The sequence below is a fragment of the Poecilia reticulata genome, chromosome 3 (genome assembly GCF_904066995.2).
Source record: "Poecilia reticulata chromosome 3, P_reticulata-male-v2, whole genome shotgun sequence".
Lineage (NCBI taxonomy): Eukaryota > Metazoa > Chordata > Actinopteri > Cyprinodontiformes > Poeciliidae > Poecilia > Poecilia reticulata.
In genome coordinates this window covers 33,588,064-33,601,200 of record NC_088832.1, presented here as the reverse complement: position 1 = coordinate 33,601,200, position 13,137 = coordinate 33,588,064, and the positions used below count along the sequence as shown (strand labels likewise).

At 43.9% G+C, this 13,137-nt stretch overlaps 2 protein-coding genes across 5 annotated transcripts in view; one reads left to right on the top strand and one right to left on the bottom strand.

Annotated features, from left to right (window-relative positions):
- map1aa (microtubule-associated protein 1Aa) overlaps positions 1 to 6,221 on the top strand; it is a 35,838-nt gene extending 29,617 nt beyond the window's left edge. For both annotated transcript variants that reach the window (XM_008406040.3, XM_008406041.3), the window contains 2 exons: positions 437 to 663; positions 1,682 to 6,221. In XM_008406040.3, coding sequence (XP_008404262.1) covers positions 437 to 663; positions 1,682 to 1,837 — 383 coding nt within the window. In that variant the 3' untranslated portion in view covers positions 1,838 to 6,221. The remainder of the gene's footprint in view (positions 1 to 436; positions 664 to 1,681) is intronic.
- A 2,897-nt stretch (positions 6,222 to 9,118) lies between these two features.
- ppip5k1a (diphosphoinositol pentakisphosphate kinase 1a) overlaps positions 9,119 to 13,137 on the bottom strand; it is a 58,804-nt gene continuing 54,785 nt past the window's right edge. For all 3 annotated transcript variants that reach the window (XM_081605530.1, XM_081605531.1, XM_081605529.1), the window contains 2 exons: positions 12,979 to 13,092; positions 9,119 to 12,110 (listed from right to left, as the gene is read on the bottom strand). In XM_081605530.1, coding sequence (XP_081461656.1) covers positions 10,216 to 12,110; positions 12,979 to 13,092 — 2,009 coding nt within the window. In that variant the 3' untranslated portion in view covers positions 9,119 to 10,215. The remainder of the gene's footprint in view (positions 12,111 to 12,978; positions 13,093 to 13,137) is intronic.

The following is a 13,137-nucleotide window of genomic DNA, read 5'->3' as shown; positions in this document are numbered from 1 at the left end:
ACCCAATGGCAACCTGTTTTTAGATTTCTGGTGAAGGCCATAGGATTTTCTTAGGATTTTCATTTTGTCAAAGCCTATAGTTCCAGTTGAAGTACTAGTAAAGCTGCAAACACTATGTTTTTCCATGGGATGCCAGACAGCATCTTCCATTTGTTAAAAACTTCTTGTCGTGTAAATTTTAAGAAAACTTTTGAAATGTTGCAAAAAAGGAAAATAGCAAAATGTAAATTAGCCGTGTTTCTATCTACTGGTTTGGATCAAATGAACCAGGCTACACAAACCATAAATTCATCAGGTGTTGATGTTGCTGTAATAATATTGATGGAAACATGGCGACTGATTGGATTGTATTACTTTGAGATAAACTGGATTGTACTGAACCATTTGCCTGACTCTGTGTTTGCCTAAAAGTGATGGTGTTGTTTTGTTTTCTCAGGTTCCCAGAAGTCCGGCACGGCAGCTGCTCCCGGCTTTCCAATTTATGTGGATCTAGCCTACATTCCCAACCACTGCAGTGCCAAGAACGTGGACCAGGAGTTTTTCAAACGCATTCGCTCTGCGTACTATGTAGTGAGTGGCAACGACGCTGCAGGAGGCGAACCTGGCCGCGCAGTCCTAGATGCTTTGCTGGATGCCAAAGCTCAGTGGGGATCAAACCTTCAGGTATGAGAGCAGCTTTTGTCCACAGTTTCCTGTTTTAGGTCATTGCAGAGTAGAGGAACCTCAGGATGTGACATTACTCCTATTTTAAGTAAATTGTGTTTTTCAACAGAATAACTTGGATTTCTCTTCAGACTCAGACTAAAACCAAGAGTTGATGAATGCTATGACAATCGTCATGTTTAAATGTGCTTTTGTTTGATGTTTAATTACTTTAATAACAAAATGGCTTATATGTTGGCCGACAGGAGCAAACGCACAACAAACTTTAAAATGTGGACCAAACACATGAATGATGCAAACTCCAAAACACACACACACAAAAAAAAAACAAAAACAAGAAATACCAAAAACAAATGTTGTAACTGCAGGGATGTAAGACGGCGTATTAGGGCCATGTTAGATATAGAAAATAAGAGTAATTTCTCACTCGAAAGATTTATTTCAGAAATCTTCTAGAAAAAGTCCAAAATTAGCTATCTTAGATTTAATAGAAAAACATGGACATTTTTACATTTCAAGTCTAAAATTTCTAACTTTTCAAACTGAAATTTGCTTGTATTTTGTAAAAAAAAAACAAAAAAAAAAGATTCTGAGATTAATCTCAACATTTCTGAGTTTTTTGGCAAAAATTTACTCTTCATCTTTGTTTTTCACAAAGGCCCTAATATGGCGTCGCAGGAAGGACAAGCAAAAGGAAAAAATATGCATATCACAAAAACAGCAAGAATAAAACGCTGAAGTAGTCCTCCAGACCACTAGGGGGAGTATGGAGCAAGTAATATAAATATGTTCCGTTTTCATATTATTGTAGAAAGCATGAAGAATAGCATTTCTTTTCTTTCTTCTGGACGTCCCGTCTTCCCAGAGAGTGTGATATGATTTTGTGCTCAACTCCCCCTAGTGGTCTGGAGGACCAACAGGAGGCGTTTGCATCATTTTTTACGATTTTGCATCTGTTCAAAAGCCGTTTTCATTTTACATAAGGTATGTAAGCTCTTTCCTCCCATCTCTCTCTCAGGTGACACTGATCCCGACCCATGACACAGAGGTGACGCGTGACTGGTACCAGCAGACCCACGAGAGGCAGCAGGAGCTGAACATCATGGTTCTGGCCTCCAGCAGCACCGTCGTCATGCAGGACGAATCTTTTCCAGCCTGCAAGATCGAGTTTTAGGATCCCCTCTGCCTCCTCTCTCCATAACCTCCCTGCTGTAGATCTTTTCTGGCTCTTCTTTTCTGTATCCTGATGTGTCTCTGCTCCGGTCGTTTATGCCGCACAGCGAAGCAGAGGCAGATCAGGAGAAAGTTTTTTAGTGTTTTTGTTGATTTTTAAGTTTGGTGTGACCATCGCCATTGGAGTCCCAATGGTACTTTTCAGCTAGTCGTCATTTCCCTCTGGATTAGTAAGAATCATTAATATCTCTGCTATGCCACAGCCCTGAATGTTTTCACATTTAATCATTTTACAACCACAAACTTCAAAGTGTTTTATAGGAACTAAAATGATTTCAGTCTTTGCTGTTATCTAAACCTTCCCATAAGTTAACGTTCAAGTCTTCTTGTCTTTAGCTTCATCCATTTTCCAAATAACTCTGACCAGCTTCACTGTCCCTGCCGAAGAAAAGCACCCCAACAGCATGATGCTGCCACCACCATTTTAGGTGATTTATCAGGATAACTGGTTGCACTGGATTTGATTTTGGAGTTCCAGGGTGTTTTTGACTCGGTTCGATTAGGGACCAAAGTTGCAACAAATTTTTTTTTCTTTTGTATTTTCAGTCATGTGCTAGGCAACCAACAAAGATTTGTAACTAATACAACACAAAAAAAAATAAACAAAAGAAATGTCAAGGAATGACGGAATTAATAAAGAATTTCTTTAAAAAATTCAAGAAAATACTTGTAGCCTGGAGACCCAACAAACCAGCACTCTGCCCTGGGAATTAAGAGTGTTTACACACCGATAGTCCAGTAAACTCAGTTTGATTGGGGACCAAAATTGTAACATTTGTTACATTTTCTGCGTTAAACGAATCAAAACTCTTTGAAAAAACCTGTTGGGGGCGCTGCACCAAGAATCACTGAAGAAAACGACACAAAAACCTCAGAAGAAGACACTGAATGCAACTTCCTTCTTCATAAAATATAAACAAAAATGAAACAGTGTCAGATTTTAGCAGTTGTAGGATTTCTATTTTGTTGGTAGCAAAACACCATGAGTCATTTCTCCTGCTAGAGCTAGACTAGCATGTTTGTTTTGGTTGTATTTACCCAGAATGCCCTGCAGGATAGTCTGCTCCCTGCCTTTCTGTTGGAGTTCACATTTGCATTCGCACTCAACAGAGACTTTAGCTTTTAGGCGGATCAGAGTTTGATATGACGGTTACACCTCCCCAAATTATCTGGACTTTCTTGAGATGCAGACTGGAGTTGGTTGAAACTCAGAAAATTTCTAAAAGTCCACAATTTCCAACTTTTGAAACTCACAACTTTCCATGTTTTCTACAATATTTTTAAGACTAATCTCAAAATTAATTTTTTTGTCTAGCAAATTTTAAAATTTTGATCCTCATGAGATTTTATGGCGTAAATGCACTTTTTTTTTTCTACCTAGAATGGCCCGGATGTGCCATCGAGTACAAATCCACTCCACACTTTCCAGATTTTATCCTTAAAGAATTTTGAAACCCCATTTTTCCATTTTCCTGCTACACCACAACGATACACAACTTTCTTCTAATCCATCACATAAACTCCAAATAAAATACACTGAAGTGTGTGGTTGTACGGTGACAGAAGGTGGAAGATTTTCAGGGATATGAAAACTTTTACAAGGCTGCTCCTCTAAACTGTCGCGGTAGAAGCACAAATTTGAAGAAATCAAAGCAGCACTTCTCAATTTTTTTAGCCAATACCATTCGTGACCTGACCTTTTCTGGCAGAGGAAAACAAACATTAATAAATTGATCAAATAAATGCAAGTCCTCCGATTCCCATTGCTTAAAATCAGATCCAGAACTGCCTTCAAATCCAGATAACAAAAACATCTGATTGGTCATTTTTTGCTCTTTTCTCTGTTGAAACAGTGACAGTGTTTAGCCTCCCGGTGACATAGACTGATAGAAAACTAGATCCCATCTCTCCTTTTAGACTATATTTGTTGTAGCAATGGGAACATAATCAAAAATCTGTATTGTAGTGAGTTCTGATATTTCTACTGTTCTCTCAAACCAGTTAAAACCTTCCTGATGGCTGTTTTCTCTCACGGTGAAGCTCTCCATATCCATTTCTGTGGTCTTTGATGTACTTTTCCAGTTAGCCAATCGCCACAGACGTCACGCAGAGAGCTGCAAGCGCTGAAACCATGTTTATATCGTAACATTCTGAAGCTCAGAGCTCAAAAAAAAAAAGAAGAAGAGGCTTTTACAGAACGACGAGGACGTGTTAAAGACGACGATGGCTGTTTTGGTTGATGGGAGACCGTCACCCCACATGTGCCTTTCTGCGGTTCTGGAAGGGAAAGACGGGCGGCGGAGGCCCAAGATGTCGGTATGGACTGAGTGTGAAACACAGGGCCGGTCCAAGCCTTTCTGGGGCCCAAACTAGATTGTTTTGTGGGCTCCATATACCAACGTGTCAACACCAGATGCTTCATTATTTCTATGCTGTTATCATTAGCATAACTTGTTATTAGCTTACATCACATCAGCGTTTTATGGCTGTTGATTTTAACGTTACAGAAGCATCAAACTAAAATAAAAAAACATTTAGATTTTAAAATGCAGAGTCGTACACTGCAAAAAACAAAAATTTTACTACTTTTTGTCTAGTTTCTATTGCAGTTATCTTAGTACACTTGAAATAAGGCAAAACTAAATAAACTTTTTATGAAGATAACTGAATTTGATTTGATAAAATCTACCAAAAGTACAAATAACTGCTAATTGCTTCAGTAATCAGTGTTGCACAGCAAAAATAAAATCTTACCAAGTAATGTTTTTATCTAGTTTCTCCTGTAAATATCTTAATACACTAACTTACAAGTAACTTTTCAGCAAGAAATAGGAGTAAATAATTCCTTAATATAGATGAACTTCTTGTTCCATTGTCAGATTTTTTTCACCTTGTCTATTTTGTAAATGAAATGATCCGCCGATGGAACAAGTAGTTTTTATTTACTAAAAACATCCTCATTGTTACCTATGAGTTAGTTTTTCTAGTGTTTTAGGATAACTGCACTAGAAAAAATACTTGGCAAGATTTTGTGTTTTTGCAGTGTATTTAAGCGCGTGTCATATTTAGCTATTTAAAAGAAACATCAGCTGATAAACACTAACATTACAGTAAACAAGTGGACATGTTTGATATTATATTTCCCCAACAGAGGCAGCAGAAATAAACAGGATGTAACAAAAAACAATACGGGAATTTTTTCCATGTGTAATAGAATTTAGTTTATGTTATTTTAAATCCAATTTTATTAAATTATGCTAGCTTGGTGCTCTTGGGGCCCCCTGGTGGTGTGGGGGCTCTAGGCAGCTGCTTAACTCTCGCATGCCTTGGGCCGGCCCTGGTGAAACGGCACTTTTAAAGCACCAAGAGTTCCAGCTGCCACTTACAGAAGCACAAGGCAAACCAGTGAGCAAAGCTTCCCCCATTTTGATTTTAAAGCAACATTTTGGACTTCATTTGTTAAATTGGATGAAATCCCAGTGAACCTCCAGCTCATCCATTTAATTCCAGCTCATCTGCTGATGCATGCACAGGAGCTGCATGCAGCGAAATGTAAACGAAAGGCGACCGTTTTGAAAAATTGCACCCGATCGGCCTGAATGTGTAGATGCAGATTATACCTTTACGTTCTCCGCGGAGGACTCGGATCTCCTGGTTGCCTTGGTTACCATGCATCACACGACACACAGGTTGTACTGGAGCACATCATGCGACATCTGTAACGCCTGCGGAGAGACATCAGTGTTAACGTTTCTGCTTTCTGCTCAGATAAGACAAAAAAAGGGTCAAAGTTCACTTTACCTCACTATTGCATTCCTGTAACACTGTAACAATCCACTGATCACTCAAAGCCCAAACTGCCAGACCCGAGGTGCTCTCTTCGCTCATGCAAACACATTTTTATCCGTTATTCACATTTATCTGCATCCAGACACACACCTGACCGCTGCATAAGAAAGAATCTGAAATAAATACCACCCTCCGTTGGACTGAGCCCGGCTTGTTTGTGCATGCGTACCTTTTGAGTTCTCCTGTATCGACATGAAAACGACTCATTATTGAAATGCTGTTTTACATGACGTGGTTTTGAGAAGCTAAAACTGTCCAGTTTGAAGGAGGCACATGTAACCCGGCTTTGCTGTGCGGTAAAGAAAGCCTTGTGAGGGTTTTCCTCTCCTTCCTGCTTCTTCTTTCATCTCTTAATTTAAGTGCAATATTCTCTTTATCTCTATTTAAATGCTTATAAATGGTAAAATAGAAGTCAGATTTATTGTTGGGAGGGATAAAAGTGTGTTGAAGACAAATAAAAATGTCATTTACTGAAATGAATGTCTCCCTCTTCTGGCCTTTCTGTGTCACTGCAGTTAACTGTGCAACAAACTTCACATTATAAAATGTAAAGACATTCAAAACATATTACATAACATTTGTTGCAAGTTTCTGACAAATTGGGTAAGTTTTTTTTTTTACAAATCAGTCCACTTTTAGAGTTGAAAAGAGCCAACCTTATTCACCACCATCAGTTTCAGCAAAGCCAGTCATGCCAACACCAACCACACAAACCTTTTAATTAAAAAAAAACGGCTCGTTAAAAGTATATGACATGATTATATACGTATCTGATCAAAACACGGCGGACGACGTTAATTCCCTGTTTTCTTCTGTCTGATCTTCCCAGCAGGAGAAGCTCGAGTTCAAACACTGATAACTGATCATCGTTTCAGATTAGAATAAAAACATTTAATGCCCAGCCAATAAGCAATAAATGATTTAATCACAAGATAAATTAAAACAAGCTTGATCGTTTCCATACGCATGTTTTTTTTTTTTTTTATCTCTACCAAAAACTGGTAAATAAAGTTTTCAATCTGGTGCTTTGGCCTCAATATTTATGATTTCCAGTTCCTGTGTTAAATATTCATTAGAAATTACAGTTTATTGATCTTATTATGCCTTTATTGTTGTACTACTTGAAAATTGACTCAAAAACATTACTAACATTTCCTGCAATAACTTCTGGTACCAGTTATCGTACAGTAAAATGTTACTGTACTGTAACTTGTACTGAACAATACATTGTACCAATAGTCAAACTTTGTTAAAGACCAATGAACTTAAATGCTAAGGGGCATTTGACACTGGAACTGGAAGACATTTTACATACCCAAAATGAATTAAATCAGAAACAACTTGTTTCTATCAACTTGGTAGAAAAAGAGAAATAGATAAATAAAGTAACCTTATTGAAGGTATCTATGCACGGCTGGGGAAAACGTATGAATATCCACTAGCCTCTGGTGTTTTTCCTGCGTGGAGTTGACCGCTTCATTATACTCGTTTGTTCCTGGACTTCATCGGATAATTTTAAATCCTTCAGCAGCGGCTACAGGAAGTAGCAAGCCAAATTTTCTGACTTCAGGACAGGTACGCCATCAGCCAAACAAACCGCCGCTGAGACGCCATTATCGGGTTGCTCCTCCTCTGCCGCTCCGTTTAGACACAAAAGTGGCTTAAATAACTTTATCAGCGACACAATCAACAACTGCGAAAAAGGTTTCCGAAAAATGACTCACCAAATAACGCAGCAATGGACCTTACCAAGCTCCGCCCAGAAACGCCCCTCGAAAGTCTCACGTGACTGCATGTCTCACAAACAAAGCCTCGCGTTGCTTAGTTTCCATGTGTAATTTTATTTCGACTGACTCTGCAGAGTATTTCTGAGTCAATTAGTTTAGCATTTCTGCCGGATTTTCAAAAAATATCAGCCACGACAATGGACAGGGGAACCAACAAGTTCATGTCATCTTTTCTGGACGACATCAAGATGTTTGAGCCACGCGATGCTTCTAACATTGTGTGAGTTGCAGCTAAATGCTACCGGTAGATGAGGAAAACAGCAGATCCTCACACCCTCAGCATAAATATAGCTGTGGACAAGATCACTGACGCCTATTGTTCTTACAAGGCTGGGTAAGTCGGACATTCATGGTTTTGAGGGTGATTTCTGTTGGCAAATGTTCTTATGTGCCTAGGCCTGATACACGGTATTCGGAGGCTAACAACGATTAGCGTGGCTAACACGATTACAGTTTAGTAAAAAGCCTTTTCAGGTAAAATAAACTCTTTAATGTATGTCAGATACGGTACACATTGCATATTAATCTGTTCAGCTAACGTAAAGCTGTAAAAGACAGGCTTCAGGATGTAGAAGTTGTATCGGTACTGCCATTATGCTGTACTTGGCTAAAAGGTTTTCATAATGGATGTGTTTATTATTGACTTTTTTTCATTCACTAAACACAAAGAAAGCAAAGCAATAATACTTACCCCAGCAGACACTTTGTTCTTATTGATCCTATGACGGTTGAGCTGCACATGCGGTCGTGCACAAGCTTTGATCCAAGCAAGACTTTCCGTTTCAGATTTTGGAAATCTGTGAATTTCAGTTCACAATCAGGATACCTGACATTGCCTGTACAGATACCCCACTGACGGTGGAGAACCATTCTTTTTCGAGTCCTGACGCAAAAACTTTATGCCGGTCTGCTAGTCCACAATGTACATTAGCATGTTTACTACTGTAGCTTGTTTGTGAGACGGTCAGGCACGTGGGAGCTGCGCTGTGACGTAAAATGGGCATTAGCCAATGAAACGCGGCCCCTGTGGTAAGGTCCATTTCAAACATGGCGCTCTCGCAGCCTACTTCCCCTTTCTAGCAGATGAACACGAAACGAATAAGCCTCCGTCGACAGAGATGACTTCAGGTACATTCGCAAAAGTTATCAGTCATTTAGGCTGGCTGTCTTGAGAGATCAGAAAATACTCATTAATCCGGGTTCCACTGTGGATGAATGTCAGAATCCTCCTATCCTCACGTTGAAACGACGCCATTTAAAAAAAAATCCAGCGTGGCCCATGCGCATAGAGAAACAAAAGTGGCGCCAAGTACACCTCGCTGCAACAGTAACTGACCGTTTCCAGCTATGGTTTCCTGTGTGTGGAGTATGGAGAGCCATTTACTTAATTTTGCCTAAAAAAATTAATTAAAAGGCATAATTGGTAGACGGTCTCTTTTAATGAGACATCCTTTAATTTAAAGTGAAATCACCACCAGTATTTGCAAATTACTATTTTGTAAATGTGTTTTTCTTAACCAGTGAACAGGTTTGGAATAGCAATAAAAAGGACACAATTTTAAAATAACAGGATGGTTGCAACTGGAGACAAGTCCAAAATGTTTATTTGAGTGAACCAATCAGAAATTTGACACCAATCACATTGGTGTCGTGTTTTATCTGTACACACAGTAAGATCACAGACTCACAGTTTATTTATTTTCTACAGTCCATCGAAATGTACCATGACAGCACACAGCGCTGCGGAAGCTAGCATGCCTCCTTGTGCTACATTGCTGCTCACAATAAAAAGCATGTAAGAATGTAAAATGCCCTCAGTGATCAAATGAGGCTTGGATGTGTTTTTAGCAAAAATATACACACACCCAAAGCCACGAATACGCTATACAGTTAAATATCTAATGTGCAGGTTCTTAAAAATACATTTTTTTTTTTATTTTTTAAAATAAATCTCTGTTTCTCTCTAAATTAAATCTTCACTGAGGGTTAAGGACTTTGGCGATCAGCGGTGCACACTGAACAAAAACACCGAGGATGTTCAGTGTTCTCACAGATTACAAACATTCTCAGCAAATCTGACGGAAAAACAAAACTCAGTGAGGATTCACTGCAAAAACACAAAATATTACCAAGTATTTCTGGTCTACTTTCTAGAGCAAGTGTCTTAGTCCAAAACTAACTTACAAGCACATTTTCAGCAAAATATAGCAGTTTGTTTAAGTCCTTAATATTGACAAAAAAAAGGTACGAGTTCCTCTGGCAGATTATTTAACTTATGACATGGAAAATGTTTTGTTAAAAGTTAAATAGTTTGCCAATGGTAGTAGTAAGGAATTGTTTACCTAAAACGAGCTCCTATTTCTAGCTGAAAAGTTGTTTCCAAGTTAGTTTTTTCCTATTTCAAGTATTAAGATGTTTGCATTAGAAACTCAACCAAAAATATTTAGTAGTATTTTGTGTTTTTGCAGTGTAGGACAGACGACGGCAGTAAATGCTTAAACGTCAGAGATCTGCTCAGCTGACCACATACAAGCGTCTCTACTTCCAGATTAAATGTAATATTTATTATATTCTCCCAGGTATTAAGACTCTCTGCTCTCCTCTGGTTGGGTTTTCACCCAATGGCTGCTGTGAGTAACAGATGAGATTAGATTTAAAACCCGGTCGGACGAGACCGGCCAGTTCACTGCTCCAACGGCTGAGCTGGCTTTGGCTCTGGGGCTGTGTCGAGCAGTGGAGCGGTGTCGAGCAGCGGAGCGGTGTTGGGCTGCGGGGCGGTGTGGGGCTCTGGGGTGGTGTCGGGCTGCGGGACGGTGTTGGGCTGCGGGGCAGGCAGCGGGGCGGTGTCGGGCAGCAAGGCGGTTTTGGGCAGCGGGGCTGGATGCGGGACTGGCTGCAGGGCGGTGTGGGGCTCCGGGGTGTTGTCGAGCTGCGGGGCGGTGTCGGACTGCGGGGCACTGTGGGGCTCCGGGGTGGTGTTGGGCTGCGGGGCGGTGTCGGACTGCGGGGCGCTGTGGGGCTCCGGGGTGTTGTCAAGCTGCGGGGTGGGCTGCAGGGCGGTGTTGGGCTGCGGGGCAGTGTCGGGCAGTGGGGCGGGCTGCGGGGCTGGTTGCGGGGCGGGCTGTGGGGCAGTTTTAGGCAGCGTGGCGGGCTGCGGGGCAGTTTTGGGCAGCGGAGCGGTGTCGGGCTGCGGGACGGTTTTGGGCACAGGGGCGGGTTGCGGGACGGGCAGTGGGGCGGGTTGCGGGGCAGCGTCGGGCTGTGTGGCGGTGTTGGGCACAGGGGCGGTGTCGGGCTGTGTGGTGGGATGCGGGGCAGTTTTGGGCACCGGGGCGGGCTGCGGGGCAGTGTCGGGCTGTGTGGCGGTGTCAGGCTGTGTGGCGGGATGTGGGGCAGTGTTGGGCAGTGGGGCGGGCTGCAGGGTGGTTTGCGGGGCAGTTTTGGGCAGTGGGGCGGTGTTGGGTAGCGGGGCGGGCTGCGGGGCGGAGTCAGGCAGTGGGGCGGGCTGCAGGATGGGTTGAGGGGCGGTTTTGGGCAGCGGGGCAGGCAGCGGTGCGGTGTCGAGCAGCGGGGCGGGCTGCGTGGTGGGTTGCGGGGCGGGGGCGGGCTGCGGGGCGGTTTTGGGCAGCGGGGCAGTTTTGGGCAGCAGGGCGGAGTCGGGCAGTGGGGCGGGTTGCAGGACGGGTTCAGGGGCGGTTTTGGGCAGCGGGGCGGTGTCGGGCAGTGGGGCGGGCTGCAGGATTGGTTGAGAGGCGGTTTTGGGCTGCGGGGCAGTGTCGGGCAGCGGGGCAGGCTGAGGGGCGGTTTTGGGGAGCGGGGCGGGCTGTGGGGTGGGTTGCGGCGCGGGGGCGGGCTGCGGGGTGGTTTTGGGCAGCGGGGCGGTATCGGGCAGCGGGGCAGGCAGCGGGGCAGGCTGAGGGGCGGTTTTGGGCTGCGGGGTGGGTTGCGGCGCGGGGGCGGGCTGCGGGGTGGTTTTGGGCAGCGGGGCGGTATCGGGCAGCGGGGCGGGCTGCGGGGCAGTGTCGGGCAGCGGGGCGTCTTCGGGACTGTCTGTCCACAGCTCCACGGACTCCTGCGTGTCGAAGAACTCATCGGGCCCCTCAGGGGACTGGGGCGTCTGCGAGCTGGACCCGGCCTCGCTGCTGCTCTCCCTCAGCTCCAGCAGCACCGGCAGCGACCCCGGCAGGCAGTAGCCCTCCATGCGGCCCAGACTCAGCTCCGCCAGCGCCACGCAGGCCGGCCTCTGCTCCGGGATTGGCTCCAGAGCGCTGCAGGACGCCTCCTGTCTGTCTCCCGCTGGTTCTGGGTCGTCGGGCTGCTTGTCGAGCTGCTTATCAGGCTGCTTGTCGGGTTGCTTGTCGGGTTCAGGTTCGGGTTCTTCCTCTGGGGAGTTGTTCGGAGTCAGCGGGACTTCGGCGGGTGGCGGCTGGGCAGAGGCGTTTTGGGAGGAGTGGGTTTCCTCGCTGCTCTGCGGGGTGAGCGACACCTTGTCGCTGAAGCTGAACCGCGGCGAAGTGTCGGCCGTGGTGGGGGAGGACGGGCCGGCGCTGGAAACCGTGCTGGACGGACCGCTGCTGTCTGCGGGGACGGAAAACACAGGAAACCTGCTTAAAGGGGCGGCATCATGTGTTCATCAGTCACATAGTTTCCATTTTATAACATAATCAAGAAGCTATGATCAGATGGTAGAAAAATGTTGATACTGTCTCTTTAAGAAGCTCCTGCTGTTTCCACCTTTATTAAACCTTTAGCAACATTTTTACCAGAGAAGTATCTCCTCAGTGTTTGCCAATTGCTGCTGGCTAGTCTGAAGGAGCTGAGTGGAGGAGGAGCTTTGTCCTCGAAGGCGGGGCTAGGCCCACCGAGGCTTTTTTTCACACTGAATGGTTGCCATGGAGATTAAAGGATTTCTCAAACATGCATGAAAGAATTAAAGCAACACTCCAAGTCTGTTTCTGATGAGGAAATAACATTAAGACATGATGAAAAGATTTTAAAAAAGTACATTTTACATGATACCGCCCCTTTAAGCAATATTCAAACTGAAAGGTTTACTTCTCTCTTTGGAGACACATGCACTGTTTACCGTCGCTCTGCGCTGTGTCAAACCAACCAAACCGTTTGGGGGCGTGGCCAGAAGCAGCTTACTAGGATTTAAAGTGACAGACGCCCTAAAACAGCTCGATATAGGCAGAACAGAGCAGACTAAAATCTCATCATCTAAGAATGATTACGTGAAAAAAATGCAATGAACATGTTTTGTATAACCTGTTCAATGAGACACTGTAGGTCACCTTTAAGAGAAACTGTAATAAGCTAAAACTGGTATCAGAAACCAGCCAAAACAGCCTGATTGGTGGAGACTGAAGTGTTTGTTGTAAGAGATAATTTTATGTGATGCATAATAAACATTGAAAATGGTTCTGAAGGAGGTGTTGACACTCACACCATGGAGGTTTGTCGGTGCGAGATTTAACCGTCATGGTGGACGACAGGATCCTCTGAGGGATGTAAGCGTCCACCGACGGCTGATTGTGAGCGCCCAACATGGCCGACAGAGCTGCGGGGGGGGGGGGGGAACACAAAGAGCAAATTAAACTGAAGG